Here is a 25,325-nt window from a genome sequence, read left to right on the forward strand (position 1 = left end):
AAAGTGCTGCTATTGTCAAATAGTATCTTTATACGTTGTGTGCCCATCAAAAGATTTGATGTTATTGTTTAATGTAATCATTGTCCTTTAAGCCAAGTAGGAGATAAAAAGATTATATATAAGCGAGAAATACAGTCATAATGTGTTTTATATTTCCTTATGTCCCTTTACGGGTGCTCTGTTTTTTCATACAGATTCAAGTTACTGTATAGTGTCTTCATTTCAGCCCAAAGGGTTTCTATTATTTCTTTCCCCTTTTTTTAAAAGTATTTATGTATTTGTTTATTTGGTTGTGCTGGGTATTAGTTGCGGCTCGTGGTCTCCTTAGTTGTGGCATGCAAACTCTTAGTTGCAGCATGCATGTGGGATCTAGTTCCCTGACCAGGGATCAAACCCAGGTCCCCTGCATTGGTAGCGCGGCAGAGTCTTCACCACTGTGCCACCAGGAAAGTCACTCTATTATTTCCTATTAGGGCAGGTCTGTTACCGATGAATTACCTCAGCTTTTGTTTATCTGAGAATATCTTAATTTTTCCTTTATATTTGAAGGATAGTTTTGTCAAATAAAGGATTTCTGATTGACATTACTTTTTCTTCAACACTTTGAATATGCCGTCCCACTACTTTCTGGCTTCCATAGCTATTAATTTTTTTAAAGGCTCCCTTGTATATAAGTTGCCCCTCTTGCTGCTGCTAAGATTTATTTCTTTCAACAGCTTGATTATGTTGTTTCTAGGCATGGATTTCTTTGAGCTTATATTACTTGGAATTCGTTGAGCTTCTTGGATGTGTAAATTAATTTTCATCAAATTCGGAAAGTTTTCAGCCATTTTATCAACAAATACTCTTTCTACCCCTTTCTATCTCCTCTCATTATGTTTTGTTGGTACCTTTGGTAGTGTTGCACATGTCTCAGTCTGTGTTTATTTTTTTCCCTTTCAGTTTTTCAATCTTTATTGGACTATATTCAAGTTCTTGGATGCTTTTTACGTGCTTGAATCTGCTGTTGGGAACCCGTAGTGAAGTTCTCATTTCAGTTATTTTACTTTCTTCTTTTTAAATTTGTATTGATACACTCTGTTTTTTGAGATATCTTTTTCAAACTTCCTGTAGTTCTTTTTTTGTTGTTTTTGTTAATCGTTTATTTATCAAGAGAAGCTGTTCCTTAGCCCAGATATTAGTAGTTCATAGTTTCATAGTTCAGGAACACAGGTAAGTGACAAACTTGCATGGAACTAAATGGAAAGAAATTCTTTATATTCCAAAATCACTTCACACTCTGAAAGATACCAGCCTTCCTCATCTCGTCAAAATCTTGTACGGAATCATAATTTCTGTAGAAGTCTGCATAGGCCTTCTTTCTTGTTTCAGCCACAGCAAACTTACAGAAAGCTGCAATTCCCAAGGAGATAATGAATGCTCCAGCAATATGAAATCACAGACGCTTGGCCAGAAGGCCACGCATCTGAGGTTTTGTCAAAGAACTGGAAGCCATGGTAGTTTTTCTCCTTGACAGCTCAACAACGATGTCCTTCCAGACAGGTGGAGAAATGGCCCTGTAGTTCTTTTGACTTTTTTTTTCTTTGAACATAGTTAAAATGGCTGATTTAAAGTCTTTGTCTGGTTAAGTCCAACATCCGTTCTTCCTGAGGGACAGTTTCTCTTGATAGCATTTTTTCCCTACGTACGGGCCATGCCTTCTTTGTGTGTGTGTGTGTGTGTGTGTGTGTGTGTGTGTGTGTGTGTGTGTGTGTGTGTGTGTGTGTGTGCGCATGTGTTGCATGTCTTATAATTTGTGGTCAAAAACTGGAAAGTTTAAATAATGCAGCAATTCTTGAAATCAGATTTTACCCCCACACAAGCGTTTTTTGTTTTGTTATTGCTCTTTTCTGAACGAATTCAGTAATGTCTGTATTCTTTGTCATCTTTGGTCCCTGAAATCTCTGTTTGGGTAAGCCTTGTGTTCAGCTAAGATTGGAGATTTTCTTATCAATAAGAATCAATAAGCTATTCTTTACCCTGTGATTCTGTATGCATTTTTAGGCACATCTTTAACACTAACTTTAATACTGTTAAACCCACTGAACTTTAACACCTTGTTCTTTTATTCGCCTGTAGTTAACCATTTTTGTTTTTTTGTGGGTTATCTCTGTGTTAGAAAAGTATATATTTTCCTCTTTCCGGTAGAAAAGGTAGTATATTATATACTTATTGCACTATGCTTCTTTCATTTGATCATATATCCCAGAGTCCATGCCATGAAATTATAGTTTCCTTATTCCTTGTAATTAATCTGTTGTACTCCACTGAATAGATGTTTTGTGCCTTAGTAAATCAGTACCCATTGGTAGATATTCTGTTTATTCCACTCTGTGTCACAAATAATGTTGCAACGAATAGCATTTTGCATACATCATTTTTGCCAGTGTATATTTGGGCCCACCAGAAGTAATTGTTACGTTAAAGGGAAATGCATGTGTAATTTTGTTAGGTGCAAAAGTTTTCTCTATAGCAAGTTCTCCTTTTAGTATAACCAGAGGCAGTTGGTCTATTTCCCCGTTGTCTTGTAGCTAATCTGAAAGTTGAAATATGGCTATCTCCATGAAGTTTTTTTAACATGAAGTTTTAATTGCAGGGGAGGTGGGTATTTTTAACCCAGATACATAGAGGCTAGAGACAGCTACTCATGTTCTTCTATTTGAAATATCTTTTGGAAATTAATGGTTTTACTACTTACTACTAACTTAAATAAGTAGGTCCACACCGTTAGGAGTTGACATCTCTCTTTTCTTTTCCATGGTCTGTAATGTTTTTCTCCCTTGCTTCAGTGGATGTAAAAGTAACTCATTGTTCATTTTCATTTGTAGCCCATATTTTTAATTTTTATTGAATATCCTTGATTTACAATATTATATGTCACAGGTGTACTAATTCATAATTTTTAAAGGTTATACTTCATTTATGGTTATTATAAAATACTGGCTGTATTTCTTGTATTGTACAATATAACCTTGTAGCTTATTTTATACATAATAGTTTGTACCTCTTAATCCCCTGCCCCTACATTGCCCCCTCCCTCTAGTCCGTATTTGAACCACTCATTTTTTTCATGTTGGCAAAAATAAAAAAACTGTAGATTTTGATGTAGTGCTGTTTTTGTTGGCCACGCTGCACAGCATGCAGGATCTTAGTTCTCCGACCAAGGATCGAACCCGTGCATCCTATTTGACATTTTAGAAGTCAGTCAATTCTGTATGTGCTTGCCAAATACAGTTAGTGACTATGGGTATGGCATTTTTATCTATACTTAAATAAAAGTCTTATTTTTGACTATGAGAACCTAGTCTAAAAAATGCTTACCTGTTTACTTTGATATGTCCAGATTTGGGCATAATTTTTGATGAAGTAGTTGAGGATTTGGAATGTTTCTTACAGCATAGTATTTCAAAATACATAGGCAACACTATACACAAGGCTTAATTTCAGAGGTGTAAAAAATATTTTCAAGAGAAAGCCAGTGCTCAGAAAATCCTGGTGATTAATGACAGGTGCAAAAACATGGGATATGGTGGAAATTTGGCCATAGGTTCTAGCAAGTTTTCTTTATTAGAAACCTAGATTTGTTTATTTAGGTGTTCTAGGAAATAATAAGTGACGTTTTTCACTTTTCATTTCTCTTAAGGAGTGTTTCTCAGGAGTTATCAGAAACCATCCTCACCATGGTAGCCAACTGCAGTAATGTTATGAACAAGGCCAGACAGCCACCACCTGGAGTTATGCCAAAAGGACGCCCTCCTAGTGCTAGCAGCTTAGATGCCATTTCTCCTGTTCAGGTAAATGAACACTACACTTGGTACATCTCCATTTGTTCATAGACTTGGAATAGAATAAACTTGTACATCATCATTAATAATCTACTCAAAGGAAATTTTTGTCTGAATTTATTATATTTTAGATAACTGCATGTCTAGTATCCACTTAAAGGAGATCCGTAAATAGGCATTGTGGTTGAGAACAGATTTTAATCATTAAGTAGAAAGAACATGACTATGAGAGGAAAGATACAAAACAACTTATTTAGGGCTTCTTTTTAAGATAAGAATAACTTAGACTTGAGAAATAAGCACTGCCTTTGAACCTGATGTGTCTTGTTTGTAGCTTCACGGGCCAAGCAACAGTGCTAGAGCATAAGGACTTGTTATAACTGGGGCTCTTCAGCTCTCAACTGAACTGCTCTTTTAAAAACAAGGTACATTTAAGTTACTCCCTGACACCAACCACCCCCTTCTCTCTGGGAGCAACATATTCCGCTTCTATTTTCAGCTGCATTGAATGGCAGATTGGGGTTTATTTTAAGAAAAGAAAGAGCATTTAGTGATTCTTCAGTGACCACTTTATAAAAGGCATTTTGTGTATTATTTTCTATAGTCACAAAGGTCTGAAATAATGCCACAAACTAAGAAGCTTAGAAGTGCAGTTATTAGATATTTTATAAAATCTTTTGGTGAATAGTATACCTTGTTTTTTGTTTCTGTTTTGGGGTTTTTTTTGGTTTTGATTTTTTTTTTTTTTTAAATCAGAGCTGATCTCCTCCAACCCCAAGATTCTCAAATTTTGACTAGATATATTTGTTTTGACTAGATTTCTAATTTCTAATGCTTTTATTGTGTTGAAAGTTAAATAACTTGCATTGAGAGAATTCTTTTAAAGGGGCTTACGGGAAATTTTACGGACTGCCCCATGTCACTACTAAATGTTTAGTAGTACAGCTTCAGAGAAATTCGTATGAAATGTTATTCTTGAAGTTTTATAGCCCTCATATTGTGGCTCTGGTTCTTTGGCAGGGGCTAACTCTTTAAACCTAGTCCATCTATGATATAATAAGAAAAATGACTGGTACTCTTGATTTGGGGATTTAAGCATCATCAAGATTGTGTGTGGTTTTGCAGTTTATATAAAGCATTTGAAGAGCTGTTGCTAAAGATTGCTTTACCTGTGTCGTTTGTCTGCCTTTGCTTGAAGTATGTTTAATACGTTTTTATAATGTTTTTCTTTAGATTGACCCTCTTGCTGGAATGGCATCTCTTAGTATAGGTGGTTCAGCTGCCCCTCACACCCAGAGTATGCAGGGCTTTCCTCCAAATTTGGGTTCTGCATTCAGTACCCCACAGTCACCAGCAAAAGCATTTCCACCCCTTTCAACCCCAAATCAGACAACTGCATTCAGTGGTATTGGAGGACTTTCATCACAGCTTCCAGGTAAGGGGGTTGGTGGGTAGGGGTGCAGATTATTTGTAAGCCTCATCGTGCCTTAGTGTATATAAGGTGTTTTGGAGTCACTATGATAAAGGAAAGCTGCTTGAACTAAATCGTGAAAAATTGCGCTCATATCCAAAGTTGGGAAGAGAAAAACATTACATTAATTTAGTCAAATTGCAGTGAGGATATTTGTACTTGTAAAGTTAGTTGAATTATTCAGTAAGGATTGTATTATCAGATGATAGTACAAATATTAAAAGTGTGTTAACCACATTCTGAAGAACTTAGGCTTAGATCAAAACTCATAGCTTTATGAATTACTCAAGGTTGGTATAATAAAGGTAGAATATTTCACACACCAGATTCAGGTATATGTTCTGCCTTTTTGCACCTACCTTGGAAATGATAGTAAATCCCTAAAACTTTTCCACATATTTTGGCTTTCTTTTTTTTTTTTTGCGGTACATGGGCCTCTCACTGTTTTGGCCTCTCCCGTTGCGGAGCACAGGCTCCGGACACACAGGCTCAGCGGCCATGGTTCACGGGCCCAGCCGCTCCGCGCCATGTGGGATCCTCCCGGACCGGGACACGAACCTGTGTCCCCTGCATCGGCAGGCGGACTCTCAACCACTGCGCCACCAGGGAAGCCCCACATATTTTGGCTTTTAACTTAATGTTGAAGTAAAGGTTACATTTTTTCCCCCTCTAGTAACCACATGTTTCTCCTAAGCTATCTGAACCTTTTATTGCCAGAGTATAAGTTTAGAGTACTAAAACCTAAGGAGTGAAATGTTGTAATAACTCTGTAACCTAGTTACCACTGAGTTAACAAAAGACCCTAATTTTTTAATTAATATAAGTTTTTAATTAAAAACTTATTTTTTGATGTGAATAAAGTCAAGAATATGAGTAACGATAAAACTTCTGGCTGCCTTCGTTCTTTCTAGTAGGTGGTCTTGGCACAGGCAGCCTGACTGGTATAGGAACTGGGGCTCTTGGACTCCCTGCAGTGAATAACGATCCTTTTGTGCAGAGGAAACTGGGCACCTCTGGACTGAACCAGCCTACATTCCAGCAGAGTAAGATGAAACCTTGTAAGTGGTAGTGTTGTCTGTGATTGTGAAGTGTGACTGATGCATATAAAACTTGCATGTCCAATTTGTTGTCCCTAGAGATACATGGACAAAGACATTGACTTATCTTAATATATTGTTAGTAGGGCCGTTGATACGCCTCCTAGATCAGTGGGAGTAAATTCATACATTTAAATTATTAAAACAAAAATTTGAGGTATCATTCTGCCTTTGATCCTGGATTGCCAGAACAAGGTGACTGTTAATAAGAGGTAGCATCCTTTGAGGTGTTATCCTAAAAGTAAGAAGTAAAGAGAAAAGACTTTCATCAGTTTAAGTCTATGTATGTAAGTCTTATACTTATCCTAAAGATTTTTTAGTGTTTTTTTTTCTTTTCTTTCCTTTTCTTTCCTTTTTTTTTTAACAAATCAGGAGCAGCCAGGAGAATTTCAGATTTCTGTTTCAGCTTGGCAGTTTATAAAGTAAATAACTATATTTACTTTAATGTTTATTTTAATATAATAGCTTTATGATATATATAGCCTTATAGTACACATAAGTATTGCCATATATATGATGCTACAAAAACCAATTTTTTAAGTTTTAATCTCCTTTAGTAGGTTATTTCAAAATCAGAGACGTCCTCTTTGTAAATACATAGGTATCATTGGCTTATAAATATCCTTGTCATTGGGTCTAAACATTTATCATACAAGGTTTGAAAGTATACCAAGTGACAGTGACTTTAAAATGTTAGTGTGAAAGACTTGTCTGAATGTTATGTTTTGTAGCATGCGTTGTGTTTATATCAAGTGTCATGCACATGCATTGAGAATTCTTACATGTAAAAGGTGATTTTTTTTTTTTTTAATAAAGTAGTAAAGATTTGTTAACCTCAAGTGAGGTTGTATTGAGGGTAAGTGCATTATGAATTTGAACCTAGTGAACTTTCATGGTGTGATAAATCCTTATGAAGAAAGTACTAGGGTAGGACTATGGTTGTAAGGCAGTTTTGTGAGAATCTTTTGTGTCCCTAGAGCACTTGAATATTGAAACTTGACCACTTAAAACACTTTATTTTTTCCTTAAAATTCAAACTGTATTGGTCTCTCTGGCTCTGCTTTATGTGGGGGAGTGATGCTTTATGTGGGGGAGTGAAGGAAGAGCCTAAATGCCCACTGGTTGCTTTTCTGTTTCTAACAGCGGACTTGTCTCAGGTGTGGCCAGAGGCAAATCAGCACTTTAGTAAAGAGATAGATGATGAAGCAAACAGCTATTTCCAGAGAATATATAATCACCCACCACATCCAACCATGTCTGTTGATGAGGTGAGTGTCTAGGACGATCTAATTCTTTATGGTTTAGGTAAATCTTAAATAAATGCCCTTTTCAAAGTGAAATCCCAACACAAAGTGTTTTGATATGTTTGTGCATCTTTGGAAACCTTAATATTTGTCTCAAGCTCAGTTTATTCTTAAATATTCTGCTTAAACATAAAGAATATTTGAGGAATGCTCTTAATAATGGTTTCCTTTATGTGTATATTATTTTTGTCTTGCTTTCTCCAGGTATTAGAAATGCTACAGAGGTTTAAAGATTCTACCATAAAGAGAGAACGAGAAGTATTTAACTGTATGCTAAGGAACTTGTTCGAAGAATATCGGTTCTTCCCCCAGTACCCTGATAAAGAGTTACATATAACAGCCTGCCTGTTCGGTGGTATAATCGAAAAAGGACTGGTCACTTACATGGCATTAGGTTTGGCCCTACGATATGTTCTTGAAGCCTTACGCAAGCCTTTTGGATCCAAAATGTATTATTTTGGGATTGCTGCACTAGATAGATTTAAAAATAGGTGAGTGGATAGGTTTCCTGTGAAGCTTCTCTTTTTTAATATAAGGAGAAACAGTAGCTTACTTTTCAACTAATTCTTGCCATGCCTTATCATTATATGTATATTAACTAATCTTCATGACTGTATGAAGTAAAAGAGGAAGAAGTGAAGACAATTAAATTCGTTACAATTGACAAATATGTGGTAGGAAAAGTATAAAATGAAATAGCAATTTTTTTGGTTTGTTTATTGAGGTATACTTTATATACGTAAAAGTCAGTATTTCAGGTGAACAGCTCTTTGAAGTTTGACAAATTCTAACAGTTGTATAACCACTGCCACCAACACCACAATCAAGATACAGAATATTTTCGTCACCCCCAAGAAGTTTTCTTATTCCCCCTTTGTAGTTAACTTCCCCTCACATCTAACCCCTGGCAATCACTGATCTGATTTGTCTAGTTTTTCCAGAGTATTATTTAAATGGAATCATACACAATGTGTATGAGTCTGACTTGCACATAGCATGATGCTTTTGAGATTTATCCATGTTACTGCATGTTTCAGTAGTCTGTTTCTTTTTACTGCTGAGTAGTATTCCATTCTGTGGGTTCATTAGCAAATTGTTTTTCTATTCACCTGTTGATGAACATTTGGAGTCGTTTCCAGACAGTAGTTTTAGTGGCTCATTGTAATCTAATATTAAGTGGAATAAGACCTTTAAAAAACAATCAGTAATAACTTTTTTGATGTAAAAGGGGTGAAGTTCATAAATATCCACCCCCTTACTTCTTTGTTCTTCCTTTTGGCATTCTCTTCAAATAAGGTATTTCAAAGGGAGAAAGGGGGGAAATGGCCTAGACTAGCTTTTGAAAAATTTTAAATTGTGCTGCCTCTGTTCTTACATGAAATGGTAAAGAATGAATGTTTTTGTTGGCAGATTGAAGGACTATCCCCAGTATTGTCAGCACTTGGCTTCTATTAGTCACTTTATGCAATTTCCACATCATTTACAGGAGGTAAGTGTCTTCAGTACCTACGTAGTTGGATGGTTTATCTATTTTAATTTGAATTTGGATTTACTGGCAATGGCATTAAGATTTCTTAATGATTGGCATGATACAAGTATACATATTATTTGTTGCTTGTTTTGCAGGTTAATCATGAAAAAATACAGATTTTGGGTTACCTTTTGTAAGCAGTGGTTTTGCTTGATTTAATAAAAGGTTTTTGCTAGTTCTTTTAGCCTAATAATGCTATTGAGGTAGACATCTTTCGCTGTTACCAAGAATCCCTTGCCTGAGTCTAAAAAGGATTTGGAGTGGGACTCTTTGATTAAAATAAGTAAAGTTGTCCCTCTGATTTAAATGTTAACATGAATCAGAGCTGTTTCTTTTTGTTGTTTCGGTGGTGGTGGTGGTTTGGTTTGTTTTTTTGTTCCTGTGGTTTTGGGCGGGGGGTGTGCTGCTCCACGCGGCTTGTAGAATCTTAGTTCCCCAACCATGGATTGAACCAGGGCCACGGCAGTGAAAGCGCCGAGTCCTAACCACTGGACCACCAGGGAATTCCCAGAGCTGTTTCATATAAAACTTTCAGACCAGCTGTTTCTTAAAAATACAGCCTTTTTTTTTTTTTTTTTTTTGCGGTACGCGGGCCTCTCACTGTTGTGGCCTCTCCCATTGCGGAGCACAGTCTCTGGGTGCGCAGGCTCAGTGGCCATGGCTCACCGGCCTAGCCGCTCTGGGGCATGAACCCGTGTCCCCTGCATCGGCAGGGGGACTCCCAACCACTGCGCCACCAGGGAAGCCCAAAATACAGCCTTCTTAAACTACCTGCTTAGATTCCTTTGAGGTTAAAAAGGAGACAGTCCCTGAGGAAATGGACCTAGAGAATATATATTTTAAGCCACATTTTGTGATTATTCTTGAAACTTGTAAACTATTACTTTAATGATTGATTTTTAGGTGATTACTAAACATTCACACTTTTGCCTTACCTTTGGTCAAAGTCAGCTTATAGAAAACAAAGAAAGTTGATTAATCTCTATTGACTTTATTTTACTTTATTAAAATAAAAGATGAACTGCTTTATAAGATCATATTTTTAAGAAATCAGAAAGATCAGAATTTGAACCTACTTTTAATTCTATTATAATTTAGTCCAGCGCTTTCTACCTCATCCCACTGGGTTTGTTTGTAGGAGGGTAGGGTCATTATGATGGTTTAGCGTAGGAAACCATAGCATGGGGGGCAGGAGTGTATTCGTGCCTCTTGAGGGGGTGGAGGACTGTGCCAAAACTATAGCACTGAAAACTAGACAGGAAAGCAGAGTTTGAAAAGCTAGGATGGGAGGTCAGAGGCTTACTACAATCAAGTGTTTTTGGAATTGAGAGCTGGAAATATGGGCCTTGGAAGACTAGAGGGAACAAGGGAGGTGGTATGAAAGTGATCACACAAAGCAGTGATCCTAGTTCCCACTGTAACAAGATACCCAGAGAAGAGAAGGGAGGTCACTGTTTATATTTCTATAGTCAATTTAAAGGGCTGTACTTTCTTCAGAGATTGTCCTTCCTTGAAAATGTCCCCCCCCCCCTTTTTTTTTTCCTGTACGCGGGCCTCTCACTGTTGTGGCCTCTCCCGTTGCGGAGCACAGGCTCCGGATGCGCAGGCTCAGCGGCCATGGCTCACGGGCCCAGCCGCTCCGCGGCATGTGGGATCTTTCCGGACCGGGGCACGAACCCGTGTCCCCTGCACCGGCAGGCAGACTCTCAACCACTGTGCCAGCAGGGAAGCCCCGTCCCCTTTTTTGAATAAAGTTATTGTATATATAGATAATAGTTTGTTTTGTTATAGGTACAAGCTGTGGGAAATAGTATCACAAAGGGTGTGTCAGTCTTCTGATTTGTGTGTGAAAAGGACTTATTGGTCTGTGAAATGGAAAGAAAAACTTGTCCTAGAACATCCAGTATAATGCTTACCTCCAGTTGGCTAGGTGGTGTGGTATACACTGTTTTGTGGTAATAGCTTTATTGAGAGCGGACTCATATTGCAGTGTGTTTTTTAGGCCACGGTTTTCTCATCAGCATCCAATAGAAAAGAAATTAGTTTGGGCTTCCCTGGTGGCGCAGTGGTTAAGAATCCGCCTGCCAATGCAGGGGGCACGGGTTCAAGCCCTGGTCCAGGAAGATCCCACATGCCGCAGAGCAACTAAGCCACAACTACTGAGCCTGCGTGCCACAACTACTGAAGCCCGCGCGCCTAGATCCTGTGCTCTGCAACAAGAGAAGCCACCGCAACGAGAAGCCCACACACCACAAGGAAGAGTAGCCCCTACTTGCGGCAACTAGAGAAAGCCCGCATGCAGCAACAAAGACCCAACACAGCCAAAAATAAATAAATAAAATTTAAGAAAAAGAAATCAGTTTACTATATAATTTTTAAAACTTTACATGTATTAAGGGATTTAAGGAAATTTATATGCAGGCATTTGTGGCTACTCTTTTGGAACTTGTTTTGTTAGACTAGTTCTCTGATAAATACTTTAGAAACATATTAATATTTTACCTTTACTCCTTAAGGAGTTCATGGTATCCACTATATATTATATATATATTATATATATATTATATTTAATTATATGTTATAGATATAGGAATATGGACCAGAATGGGGTGAGACGTAAGGGAGATAGATGAACCAAAAGAATGCTCTGAAATAATTTCTATTCTCTCAGTAGTGAGCGAGGTGTAATTCAAAAAATTCAGTTTCTGTTAAGAACTCTTTTAATGTGTTTCTCTCTCCCTACCCCCATAGTATATCGAGTATGGACAGCAATCTAGAGATCCTCCTGTGAAAATGCAGGGCTCTATCACAACCCCTGGAAGTATTGCACTGGCTCAAGCCCAGGCCCAGGCCCAGGTTCCAGCGAAAGCTCCCCTTGCTGGTCAGGTTAGCACTATGGTAACCACCTCAACAACCACCACTGTTGCTAAAACAGTTACAGTCACCAGGCCAACTGGAGTCAGCTTTAAGAAAGATGTGCCAGTAAGTAGGTCTGTCTTTTTTCTTTGTTGGATTTGATATGTTGTAATATATCCAGTAGTGAACATGTATTTTAATTTTATTATAAATAACACATGCCTACTAAAAAAAAAGCATTTCTCCCGTTGTCTCTCTGCCTTCCCACCCCGATTTCCCACACACAGCCACTATTAATAATAGTTCAATACATAGTCTTTCCAGCACTTCCAGTACACAGTCATACACACCATGTATATTTTGTATACTAAAGAAATCTGTATACATTCCCGCCCCGGGATTTGTCTAGGAAGGATTTCAGTTTGTTTATTTTATGTATTTTATTTCTTTAGCCTTCTATTAATACTACAAATATAGATACATTACTTGTGGCCACAGATCAAACAGAGAGAATCGTAGAGCCCCCAGAAAATATCCAAGAGAAAATTGCTTTTATCTTCAACAACCTCTCCCAGTCAAATATGACACAAAAGGTGAGTCTGAAATAATAGTTTATATATCACTACAAATGCTCTCTATTCTTTTCCTTGATGGGTTGGGGGATTTATATATGACATTCTGCACCCTTTTAATACTTTTAAAGGTAGAGATAATAGAATGAAAATGAAGGGAACATGGATATACAACTACTGGTTGTGGATTTTGTAGACATTAAATAGCACTGGTATTATTTTTTATTTTTTATTTTTTTCTATTTTGGCTGCACCTTGTGGCGTGTGGGATCTTAGGTCCCCTACCAGGTATTGAACCCACACCCCCTGCAGTGGAAGTGCGGTGTCTTAACCACTGGACCTCCAGGGAAGTCCCAAATAACATTGTTTTGCAGTGAGTTATAGCCTTTTTGAAGTAAACTTGAAAATGATTTCATGATGATGGAAATTTCATTTGTCTTTCTAATCACAATTCATGCCCTCCCAGAAACCATTAGGCACCTAATAAGTGAGGTAGAGCTTCTGAAAGGTAATGATGCACAAGATTATGTGCTAAGACAATACTTGGAAATGTCCGTTTTAGTCAACAAGATTAGCCTGAACAAGTGGGTTTTGAGATGTAATTTATAATGCAAGTGCTGCCTTTGAAAATCCCACCATAATTGATTGGGGGAGAATTTTGAAGCACTCAGCATCCCTTTTGGAAGAGAAGTTTCAAACTTTACAGATAATTTCTGGAGATATAAATTTAGGAAAACAATAGTTCTGGTGTCAGGTCTGTTAATAGCAGGTTTGTAGATTAGTAATATATCCTCTTTTGGTCAAATGGAGAGTAAGTAAGATGGGGTTGAGGGACTACATATTTTGTAATTTTAAAGTTTAAAGTGACAGTAGATGTTTCAGTTTTAATCACCCAGTTAGAGATGATTGACTCTGTACTTAGATGGAATTGAACATACTGTACTTGGATAGCATCTGTCTGAAATTGGGAGAGATGTAGCATGGTACTTTATTTATTTTTATTAATTAATTTATTTTTGTCTGTGTTGGATCTTCGTTGCTGTGCGCAGGCTTTCTCTAGTTGTGGCGAGCAGGGGCTATTCTTCCTTGTGTGGTGCGCGAGCTTCTCAATGCAGTGGCCTCGTTATGGAGCATGGGCTCTAGGCGCATGGGCTTCAGTAGTTGTGGCACGTGGCCTCAGTAGTTGTGGCGCATGGGCTTAGTTGCTCCGTGGCATGTGGGATCTTTCCCGACCAGGGCTCAGAACCCATGTCCCCTGCATTGGCAAGCGGATTCTTAACCACTGAGCCACCAGGGAAGCCCTAGCATGTACTTTAGCTTCTAATTTTGCAAGGAGCACGTGCTGTAGTATTGTTCACAGAAAGAAAACACAAAACTTATTTTATCATCTTTTAATTGTATACTTCCCATGTCATAATGGTTTTCTAGGTTGAAGAACTAAAGGAAACTGTGAAGGAAGAATTTATGCCTTGGGTTTCACAATACCTGGTTATGAAGAGAGTCAGTATTGAGCCAAACTTTCACAGCCTATATTCAAACTTCCTTGACACACTGAAGAATCCTGAATTTAATAAGATGGTTCTGAATGAGACCTATAGAAACATCAAAGTAAGTGTTCTTGTATTTCTTTTTATTAATGTTTTGAGTTTGGGAATACTTGATTGTACAGGTGTAATTGGAGGGGGAGGGGTATTGCTGTTTTCCCCTGTATGTGTATATGTTAAAGTATTTATGAAAGTTGCTCTAGGGTTTATAGAACTAAATTTTCCTGAAGAATTTAGTCTCACAGACATATTCTATGCGCTATTTACTTTGAAAGTAACCACTCGTGAATTTGTTTTCATCATTCTATGCATGGTTTTGAAATCTTTACCCTTTGTGCATGTTTTTAGGAAAACAATAGTTCTGGTGTCAGGTCTGTTAATAGCAGGTTGTAGATTAGTAATTTATCTTTTGGTCAAGTGGAGAGTAAGTAAGATGGGGTTGAGGGACTACATATTTTGTAATTTTAAAGTTTAAAGTGACAGTAGATGTTTCAGTTCTTTTTTCTCCCTCCGCATATTATTTGATTATATACTCTTAGCTTTAATCCCTCTCTTTTTAATAGTCTTATAGAAATCCATTATATTGGTTGATAATATCTTTCACTATTACAGAAACAGTGCTGCAGTGAGTATTTTCCCTTATGTCTTAAGTGCCAGGTATCTCAAGACTCTAGACCTATTGTGAAATAGCTGTTGTTTAGCACTCTCAGAAGTTTAAGTTCAAACTCTTCCTAATGAGCTAATGCTTGTTCTATAAAATCCAAGTATTTTTCTTAGGAGGAATAACTTTTCAAGAAAACAGTGTGAACCAGCATGTAGCTGAAAACATTCTTTGCTGAATAACTTGGAATATTGGCTTAGGAACCAGCACTATATTTAAACCTGTGGATAGGAATTTTCCCTATTCTTGGTTACGCTGTAGTGCAAAAGAATTCCTGTCTCCTTTCTGTTGCACAGCTGACTTTGTGCCATTCTGCTGTTGCTGTATGGAGTTAAGGAACATAACTATATTCAGCCTTTGTTATTTGATAGCAAGGATGATTGGGATATATAAAAATTTCCACATAATCTGGAGCAGAATTTCAAGATCCTTTCTTTTAAACAAAAGTTTAAATTACAGATTTAAACTTAAAGTCATAAATTAAAAGGTATCATATAGTAAGTGGATATGTGTGTACCCAAGACACTCTTCATGTGTACCCAAGGCACTCTCATGTGTTGGTTCTGTCCCCCTTAAGAAAGAAGTAAAGAATTGAAGAAATGGATTAGGTATCCTAGAAATGTGATAAGTGTGTAAGCAATATTACACTGTATTCTAGAAAGTTATCTTAGTTGTCTCCACAGATAATGCTAAAGATCACAACATTTACTGCAATCTTGTTATGTTCCTCAGTATGCCTGCTGTCTGGGAAGGACTTAAAAAGTATAGCTATAGTCTTCATTTGAATTGAATTTAGCTCTTCCAGATAGATTTGCAGTTGGGTCTCTGCTTCAAACCTAGCTAAAATTTTTAGTTGTGAGACCATACATGATACTTTTAACCTTGTGTTACTTTATACAATATACTTGTATTACCTTTTTTTTGTTTGTTTTAAATGGAAAGGCATTTGAAGGTAAAAATGTCACTGAACACACAAAGTATCACAATGATACATGGACAAGATCTACTTTGGGGGCATGTTCTCTATTGACAGCTTGTTTTTAATGTAGAATAATGGAATTCTTAAACATTTAGTTGAGAATATTTTTTTATAAGCTCATTGTCATACCTTCCTTAATCCTGCACTATTTCAGGTGCTCCTGACCTCTGATAAAGCTGCAGCCAATTTCTCTGATCGTTCTTTGCTGAAGAATTTGGGACATTGGCTAGGAATGATCACACTAGCTAAAAATAAACCCATCTTACACACTGTGAGTTTCAACCAAAAGCTCATGTAAAACTTGAGAATGTTCATACAGCATATTCTGTTTAAAAGTCTTGACTTTATTTGGGGCTGTAAAAGTTTGGCCCATGTTTTGAATCCCTAATTGCATGCTCATGGCCTTACATTGTTTAGCAGGATAAACAAAAACCAATAAGGTATGATTGCTACCCCTTCCTTTTCATAAGGCGAGGGTCAGGTTATTGATTCCAGTTTCAGGGGTGAGTTTGGCAAGGTATAATTGGGGGTGTTTGTGAGGGATTTTCTAGTATATTACTAGCTTTTAAAAATACGTTTTTTATTCTAGGACTTGGATGTAAAATCTTTGCTGCTAGAGGCTTATGTTAAAGGACAGCAAGAGTTGCTTTATGTAGTCCCCTTCGTTGCCAAAGTCTTAGAATCTAGCATTCGTAGTGTGGTGAGTAAATTTTAATATTTTATTGATGGCTAATTTGTAAGAGTTAGTTTGTTTTAGCACAAGGTTTAGAGGCTATAACCTTAGTTCTTATGGACATAGAGCTAGTTCAGTTAATTTTCCTCAGGGAAACTCGGGTTTCCAAATTGAGAGGCCAAGTAGTATTATAGGACTGATTTTAATGGGTGGTTTTGGGTTCTGGTGTTTTTCTGAAATACAGTATTGTAAATGGGAAGGCTAGGGGTTTTATTATGGCCACATAGGTGTAAGTGCTTAACTTTTAGATAATACAAATTAAAGAGTAATTTTGGGGCAAGCTTATTTAACATAACGGTTTTCTTTAGGTTTTTAGGCCACCCAACCCCTGGACAATGGCAATTATGAATGTATTAGCTGAGCTACATCAGGAACATGACTTAAAGGTAAATTTGTTGCTCCTTATCCCTAAGAACACTCTCTGGCTTTACATTATTAAGATTTACAGGAAAAAGAGGGTATTTGGGGGGAAGCACTATGACAAATGGGTGAGAATACTGTATATTATGAAGCTAAATTTTCATTTTTAATATTCTAATTGAATACTGGAATTATGCAGTTAAACTTGAAGTTTGAGATTGAGGTCCTCTGCAAGAACCTTGCATTAGACATAAATGAGCTGAAACCTGGAAACCTCCTAAAGGATAAAGATCGCCTAAAGAACTTAGATGAGCAACTCTCTGCTCCAAAGAAAGATGTCAAGCAGCCAGAAGAGCTCCCTCCAATCACAACCACAAGTAAGTGTGATAATTAGCCCTCTGTTTATCAGATGTTCTCTTTAATGGTACATTCCCATGCATATAACAAATTATAATTATTCTGTGTAATGGGGTGCTGAAACTGTGTACTTTCTGGTGAGCCTTCTAAATTATTAAGGAAAAGTTAGTTATGTTTAGGCATTGTCTTGCTATATTAGAATCTATCTGGGTAGTTCATGTGGTATTCATAACTAATATTATTAATCAGTTATTTCTCATATCCCAACTAAGCCAGGTTATCTTTTACATTGTTTGAGGTCTCCGAGAAAGAATTGCATTGGCATGATGACCTGTGTTATTCCTCAAATCTGGGGGTGGCCAGACCAGCTCGACCTGTTAGAGGACTGGATTATTTGACCTGGGTCCAGGAGGACTGGAAGTGCGGGGGCTGTAGGAGTGTAGAATGATTGGGAGTTGTGGTTAGAATGAACCAGCTTTTCTTCTTTTTCTCAGCTCTCAGTTTAAGAATCCCCAGGTAAATCAAGGGAACAGCCTAGGTTGAAAACTGACATCTATAATATAGAATAATCGAACAAGGCTTGGGCCTGCTAATGTGGCATGACCCCTCGATTGCTTTCTGTGCCCACCATGCACCGATACAGTTTTACATGCTTTGTTCAAATCTCTATTAAAATAACAATTTCCCTTATAATAATTCAAGGTGGAAGAATGTGACCTGTGCCACCCCTCCCCGCCATTCAGTTAGTTTAATTAGATAAAGACCACATGATGCCCTGCTAATTTTATAGTAAAGTCAAGAAGTGTGCTCCTTTTATTAGTTCTTATTTTATCTCTCTACATTTAGCAACTTCTACAACACCAGCTACCAGTACCACCTGTACAGCCACGGTTCCACCACAGCCACAGTACAGTTACCATGACATCAATGTCTATTCCCTTGCGGGCCTGGCACCACACATTACTCTAAACCCAACAGTAAGTAAACACCACCCTATTCCTAAATTCCTACTTCGTGACAAGGTAAACTGGTTACTTTCCCATCCCTCTTCCCCTTCCTTCTGGATTCCTAGGTTGTAGGCTTTTGTGGCAGAGAGTAGGGATCAGGAGTTGCTGTGTAGTATAGCTGAGATCTTTTTTCTACTCTGAAAGTAAGTCGTGATCAGACATCACTTATATTGGCCCCTCATGTCCAAACCCATGATAATTGAGTAAGCTGCCAATATAATCAAAGTCTCCAAGCATTCCTTATATAGTCAGAAGATGCTTAGTGTATACCATAGGTTTTTGTTCTTTCTTTTTATTATTATTGTATTTTATCATTATTATTTATTTATTTTTGGCTGTGTTGGGTCTTCATTGCTGTGCACAGGCTTTCTCTAGTTGTGGCGAGCGGGGGCTACTCTTCGCTGCTGTGCACGGGTTTCTCATTGCGGTGGCTTCTCTTGTTGTGGAGCACAGGCTCTAGGTGCGTAAGCTTCAGTAGTTGCAGCACGTGGGCTCAGGAGTTACGGCTTGCGGACTCTAGAGGGCAGGCTCAGTAGTCGTGGCACACGGGCTTAGTTGCTCCGCGGCATGTGGGATCTTCCCGGACCAGGGCTTGAACCCATGTCCCCTGCATTGGCAGGCGGATTCTTAACCACTGTGCCACCAGGGAAATCTCCAGGTTTTTCTTCTTTATTATCGTGTCACCTTAGTCTTGCATTAAGCCATATCTTTTGGAAGATAGCTGGAACTGAGCTGGTGTGTGCATGTGTGTGTGTGTAAAGTCTCCAGGCCAAGGTCTGGAAGTGGACTTAGTACGCTCAGTTATGTTTCTGTGGCCTGATTCTGTGAGATTGTCTGTTCTTAACTTCCCATCAGTCCCTTTTTCCTATACTTAAAGGTAGTATTCTACTCTGTATATTGAGGGTGATGATTGCTTGTTTATCCTCATTCTCTTATTCTGCTTAACACAGTTGTTTAGTTCAAAATCAGATTTCATGGTCTTTGCTTTTTAGAAATTGAAACAGTCGTAACGTAAATACATTGAAGTTTTGTATTTAAAGGACTTTGAAAGGGTTTTAAAGAGATCATTTTTAACCTGTTTTTTGTTTGTTTTTGCTTCTGTAGATGTGGCACTTGGTTTTTTGGGGGAAAACTAGGTCTAGAAATTATGATTCTCTTTTACAATACTCCCAATAATTGAATATTTTTGTAAGTTCATCATGAATATTTTTTTAAGTTTCTTAAAAATTCAGTGAATACCTGGAAGCAGTCTTTCAATGAAGCAGGTTTCAGTGTATGGTAAATTTTTATAAAACGCTTGCTATCTTGAAAATAATAGTTTTTGTAGAAAGCCTTTTCTTGTATAGCCATTATCTTGTAATAACTTAATGGAATGTAATCTATAAAAATACTGATTACTACGCTGTACACCTGAAACTAATGTAATATTTTAAGTCAACTATACTTCAATAAAGTTTTTTTAATTTAAAAGACAAAAGTACCATGCAGAAAGTGAGCAGACAAGCCACAGAGAAATGATAGTCCCAATAGATATAACCACAAAGGATTAGTATTTAATGCATATAAATAAACCTGCAAACCAAGAAAAGAACCCAACAGAAAAACTAAAGATATATTTTGTAGAAGAAGAAATATTAAAAGTCATCCAGCATATGGAAAATGCTAAACCTCATTAGCTGTCAGGAAAGTGCAAATTAAAACCACAATATAAAATTTAAAATCCCCCAACTAGGCAAAAATTGAAAGTATGATCATACCAGCTGTTGGTACAATAGAAACGGTTATGCATTGCTGGTGGGGGGTATAATATAATCATTTTGGGGAAAAAAATATGGCATAACCTATTAAAACTGAATATGTGATATTTCTTTTAAAGCCTTTTCTCTGTAAACTTGATTCTTCTTGCATTTCCGCATGCTACTAAAGAAGTTTCTTTTCTTTCTTAAACATTTATTTATGGCTGCGTCGGGTCTTAGTTGTCACACACAGGCTTCTTTCTAGTTGTGGCATGCGGGCTCCAGAGCACATGGGATCAGTAGTTGGCATCACACGGGCTTAGCTGCCCCTTGGCATGGCATGTGGTATCTTAGTCCCCCAAACAGGGATCGAACCCGCGTCCTCTGCATTGGAAGGTGGATTTTTAACCACTGGACCACCAGGGAAGTCCCAAGAAGTTACTTTCTTTAGGAGTACTTGGGCCACAAATTTTGACTAAGCAGGTAGTGTCTTTAAGCATCTTGTAATGAACAGTTTGCCCATTAAATTTTATCTATAATCATGTATCTATCACAAGATATACCGACTACTACGCCTTCTTTGGAGCCCAGGTTGTTTCCTTAGCTTTTCATTGGTTAATTTAAAGTAGAAATTGGTAGTTCATGGTTAACCTTGAAATAATGACAAAAACATGGGTGTGATTACTGATAGAAATTGGGTTGTCTTAGTTAAACAAGCTGTTGACTTGTTTTTTCCTCCCTAGATTCCCTTGTTTCAGGCCCATCCACAGTTGAAGCAGTGTGTGCGCCAAGCAATTGAACGGGCCGTCCAGGAGCTGGTCCATCCTGTAGTGGATCGATCAATTAAGATTGCCATGACTACTTGTGAGCAAATAGTCAGGAAAGATTTTGCCCTGGATTCTGAGGAATCTCGAATGCGAATAGCAGCTCATCACATGATGAGGAACTTGACAGCTGGAATGGCTATGATTACTTGCAGGGAACCTTTACTCATGAGCATATCCACCAACCTGAAAAACAGTTTTGCCTCAGCCCTTCGTGTAAGTTGATTATTTTCTTGTTGTTGTATAAAACTCATTATTGCTTATCTGAAAATGTTTCTTTTCCTTTGCTAGTAACAGTGAGCATTTCCACTTATTATAATAGTTACCATATGTGTTTGATGTCCTCCCCTTTAGACTGTAAGTTCTGTGAGATGAAGCATTGTGTCTGTTTTTGCTCACTATTATATCCTTAATAGTGTTTGGCAGATAGTAGATACTCCAGATATTTACTGGTTTAAAGAAACTAAGGATTTTTTTTTAAAAACTGCCTAAGTTAACAGTCTTGATTCTGTTTACCATGAAGAATTTAGATTTAAAGTACTTTGGAGTAGAACAGTACAAAACACCTTAAAGTGACTCTGTATGTCTGTGTGAGCACACACACCACACAGACACACACACACACACACACACACACTCTTCAGGTAACTCAGTTATTAATTTGGGGTCTCATATGTCATGGTTAATAATGCCTTTGTTTACTGCTTTACTGCTTTCATAGTGTTCACCATCTTCACAGAAACCTGGTAAGATGTTCCAGTTGAGTAGTATTTTCATCTTGTAGATGAAGATTGTTAGACTATTTCATGGTCACAGCTAATGAGTCATACGTAGAGTTGAAACTTCTAAAATTAATTTGTCTAAGCACTGCATTTTCTATTATCTCATCTATCTGTTTCATCTACTCACAGAAAACTTTAAATTTTTTTCTGTCTCTCCCCCTCCCAATAGACTGCATCCCCACAACAAAGGGAAATGATGGATCAGGCAGCTGCTCAGTTAGCTCAGGACAATTGTGAATTAGCTTGCTGTTTTATTCAGAAGACTGCAGTAGAAAAAGCAGGCCCTGAGATGGACAAGAGATTAGCAACTGTAAGTGTTTAGCATTTGCCTTTTAAGTATTTTGTTTTTCCATTTAAGAAAGTGCCTCATAACAAGAACCTCAGTGACTTTTTTTGTTTGCAGGAATTTGAGCTGAGAAAACATGCTAGGCAAGAAGGACGCAGGTACTGTGATCCTGTTGTGTTAACATACCAAGCTGAGCGGATGCCAGAGCAAATCAGGCTGAAAGTGAGAATTGGGGGCTCTGTCTCTCCCTGCGCCATCTTTGTTTTCTTTCTGTTCTTGTTGCTTAACTCCTCACCAGGACTAGGATAGGGGGTTTAAATGCTGTTTCTGAGAAAGCATTTCACTTCACTTAAAGGTTACCTGTGGAAAAGACATAGAAATAGCTTAGATGTGCCCCCTCCCCCTATTATTGAAGTGCCTTTTAGTTTTTGTTTCCCAACTTGGTCTTCCCTTCTGATACTTGAGTTTTTATTGCTAGTTGGTTGTTGGTGAGAAGACGATGTTGAGAAATTTTATCATTTTTACCAGCTGCACTGGAGAATTGCACTGGCAGCATGGTCCTACTTGAGTCATTTCCCCGTGGAAAAGCTCTTAATCTATAAATAAGGGTGACTCTAACAGGTCTCAGGGAAATAGGAAACACTGAACTGTGTGCACGCACATGCATGCATATTCAGTCATGCTATTAAATGTTGTAATGACTCTTGTGTCCCTTCTCAGAACCCCTGTGCTTACTCCCATGCAAAATTTCTACTTTGATAAAAAGGTTTCCCTTGGTTGTGAAGAGGATCTTGTTAAAGTAAGTTTTCTTCTTCCAAGGTTGGTGGTGTGGACCCAAAGCAGCTGGCTGTTTATGAAGAGTTTGCACGCAATGTGCCTGGCTTCTTGCCTACAAATGATTTAAGTCAGCCCACAGGATTTTTAGCTCAGCCCATGAAGGTAAATACTCGTCTTGGATTAAATTGAGTAATTTACAGTTTAATTTGAATGTTTTTTGTCAGTTAATCTATCACTGGTTCCCGGGAGCTTAAGTTATAGGGAAGAAAATTACCCACGGTTGTTGAGTTGTATAGATATTCTTTGTATCACATCAGCATGGCATTCGGGAATTTTTTTAAATCCATGAAGTTGATTTAACTTTCATGTTTGGCCTAACTAAAGGAATTTACGTGGTGACCTCATGGCTTCCCCTGTTCTTTGTAAAAACGTTTCCTAAAAATTTGAAATGGTATTTAAACAAAAGTTGAAAATGTAAGGGGAAACATTTTCCTTTTGAACCATTTGAACATAGGTGCTGATCTTGATGGCCCAGTCTCTTGAATTCTTTGGTCTGTGTTTCCTACAAAGACGTTCTTCTGTGTGACCATTGTATAACCATTGAAATCAGGAAGTTAACACTGATACCTTAGTATCATCTAATCCTTAGACCTAATTCAAGTTTTACCAAGTGTCCCAGTATTCTTTTTTTGTAGTAAAAGGACCTAAATCAGAATCACGCATTTCAGGGAATTCCCTGGCGGTCCAGTGGATAGGACTCTGTGCTTGTACTGCGGGGGCCTGGGTTCAATCCCTGGTCAGGGAACTAAGATCCCGAAAGCTGTGTGGCGAACCCCCCCCCCCCAAAAAAAAAAGAACCACACATTTCATTTAGTTGTTATATTTAAAATTTTTCCCACAGGTCAGTCTACTCCAGCTCCATTTCTCATCTTCCCATGGCCTTCCACTTTGATTACAGGCCAATGATTTTATAGAATAACCTGATTTGGGTTTGTACAATATGTTCTCAGGAATAGATTCAGGTAGTACATCTTTGATAGTAATACCACAGAAATGATGCTGTGTTCTTATTCTGTCCTATTAGGTTTTGACAGTTGGCCCGAATACTATATTTTCCATGGTTTGGATTATATACTTTCATAGGCTGCAGATTAGATGCTACAAGTGGTGCTGCTCTCAGCCTTTCCCATTATTTATCATGCTCTTTCATCACTTGATTGTATTGGTGTCTGCAAGGCTTTCCACTATCAAGTAAACAAAACACACCCCCACCAGTGCTTGCTTTGCACTGCACCACTTAGTGGCATCAAGACCAAACAGTTCAGGAAGGGGAATGGAAGAGCCCCTCCATGTTTTGATGAAAAAGAGAGAAAAAAAAATAAGGGTAGTTAATATACCAATAGACTTTTTAAAAAATATATTTATTTTTTTTGGCTGCGTCAGGTCTTAGTTGTGGCACGCGGGATCTTTAATTACGGCACGGGCTCTTCGTTGTGGCGTGTGGATACTCTCTCTAGTTGTGGTGCACATGCTCCAGGGCACGTGGGCTCTGTAGTTGCAGCACACGGGCTCTCTCGTTAAGGCTCGCGGGCTCAGTAGTTGTGGCATGCAGGCTTAGTTGCCCCATGGCATGAGGGATCTTATTTCCCTGACCAGGGATCGAACCCTTTCCCCCTGCATTGGAAGGCAGATTCTTTATCACTGGACCACCAGGGAAGTCCCCCAGTAGACTTTTTTTTTTTTAATTTTTATTTATTTTATTTTTGGCTGCGTTGGGTCTTCGTTGCTGCACGTGCGCTTTTCTCTGGTTGCGGCGAGCGGGGGCTGCTCTTCGTTGCGGTGTGCGGGCTTCTCATTGCAGTGGCTTCTCGTTGCAGAGCATGGGCTTTAGGCACACGGGCTTCAGTAGTTGTGGCGCATGGGCTTAGTTGCTCCGCGGCATGTGGGATCTTCCCGGGCCAGGGCTGGAACGTGTATCCCCTGCGTTGGCAGACGGATTCTTAACCACTGCACCACCAGGGAAGCCCCCCAATAGACATTTAAATTGCTACCTGTGCCAGTGGAAAATCTTTAATTTTTTTCCACTCTTTTTTTTTCTTTCTTTCTCCCCTCTCCTTTTTTGGTTATTTCCTCCTCCAAAACAGCAAGCTTGGGCAACGGATGACGTAGCTCAGATTTATGATAAGTGCATTACAGAACTGGAGCAGCACCTTCACGCCATCCCACCAACTTTGGCCATGAACCCCCAAGCTCAGGCTCTTAGAAGTCTTTTGGAGGTTGTAGTATTATCTCGAAACTCTCGGGATGCCATAGCTGCTCTTGGATTGCTCCAGAAGGTTAGTTCTTAAACTGTTAATTTTAGAAGAAACTAGGTTTGTAAATATCTAGTGACCTGCACCATTATCTACTTAAGTTATGCTTAAAATTTTAAAAATTAATATAAAGCAAGTTGTGTTCTGTAATAAGCAGATGATTTTCTCCAGAGTAGAGTGTTGTAAATAGTTACAACAGTAAAGTGTGAAATCTCTTTTTTCCATAAAGGTAAGATTTTCTGGAATTATTATTTAAGAAACTTTGGAAGATAGCCCTTTAGATTTTGAGGGACAGTTGATCCAAGTACTTGG

At 38.1% G+C, this 25,325-nt stretch overlaps 1 protein-coding gene and 1 pseudogene across 8 annotated transcripts in view; one reads left to right on the forward strand and one right to left on the reverse strand.

Moving 5' to 3' along the window:
• CNOT1 (CCR4-NOT transcription complex subunit 1) overlaps positions 1 to 25,325 on the forward strand; it is a 100,998-nt gene that overhangs the window by 61,168 nt on the left and 14,505 nt on the right. For 3 of the 7 annotated variants that reach the window (XM_082862892.1, XM_082862896.1, XM_082862898.1), the window contains exons 17-35: positions 3,683 to 3,833; positions 5,058 to 5,259; positions 6,207 to 6,353; positions 7,536 to 7,660; positions 7,901 to 8,187; positions 9,107 to 9,185; positions 11,979 to 12,209; positions 12,536 to 12,676; positions 14,084 to 14,263; positions 15,994 to 16,110; positions 16,429 to 16,539; positions 16,881 to 16,958; positions 17,132 to 17,309; positions 18,136 to 18,266; positions 20,776 to 21,072; positions 21,808 to 21,948; positions 22,042 to 22,146; positions 22,744 to 22,863; positions 24,846 to 25,037. In XM_082862892.1, coding sequence (XP_082719018.1) covers positions 3,683 to 3,833; positions 5,058 to 5,259; positions 6,207 to 6,353; positions 7,536 to 7,660; positions 7,901 to 8,187; positions 9,107 to 9,185; positions 11,979 to 12,209; positions 12,536 to 12,676; positions 14,084 to 14,263; positions 15,994 to 16,110; positions 16,429 to 16,539; positions 16,881 to 16,958; positions 17,132 to 17,309; positions 18,136 to 18,266; positions 20,776 to 21,072; positions 21,808 to 21,948; positions 22,042 to 22,146; positions 22,744 to 22,863; positions 24,846 to 25,037 — 3,013 coding nt within the window. The remainder of the gene's footprint in view (positions 1 to 3,682; positions 3,834 to 5,057; positions 5,260 to 6,206; positions 6,354 to 7,535; positions 7,661 to 7,900; positions 8,188 to 9,106; positions 9,186 to 11,978; positions 12,210 to 12,535; positions 12,677 to 14,083; positions 14,264 to 15,993; positions 16,111 to 16,428; positions 16,540 to 16,880; positions 16,959 to 17,131; positions 17,310 to 18,135; positions 18,267 to 20,775; positions 21,073 to 21,807; positions 21,949 to 22,041; positions 22,147 to 22,743; positions 22,864 to 24,845; positions 25,038 to 25,325) is intronic. The other 4 variants (XM_082862894.1, XM_082862897.1, XM_082862893.1 and 1 more) reach the window with 3 other exon arrangements.
• Positions 572 to 1,686, reverse strand: LOC309977015 (cytochrome c oxidase subunit 6C-like; annotated as a pseudogene). The gene has a single exon. The product of its transcript is annotated as a cytochrome c oxidase subunit 6C-like (transcript).

This window comes from Leucopleurus acutus, assembly GCF_964270905.1.
Source record: "Leucopleurus acutus genome assembly, chromosome: 20".
NCBI lineage: Eukaryota > Metazoa > Chordata > Mammalia > Artiodactyla > Delphinidae > Leucopleurus > Leucopleurus acutus.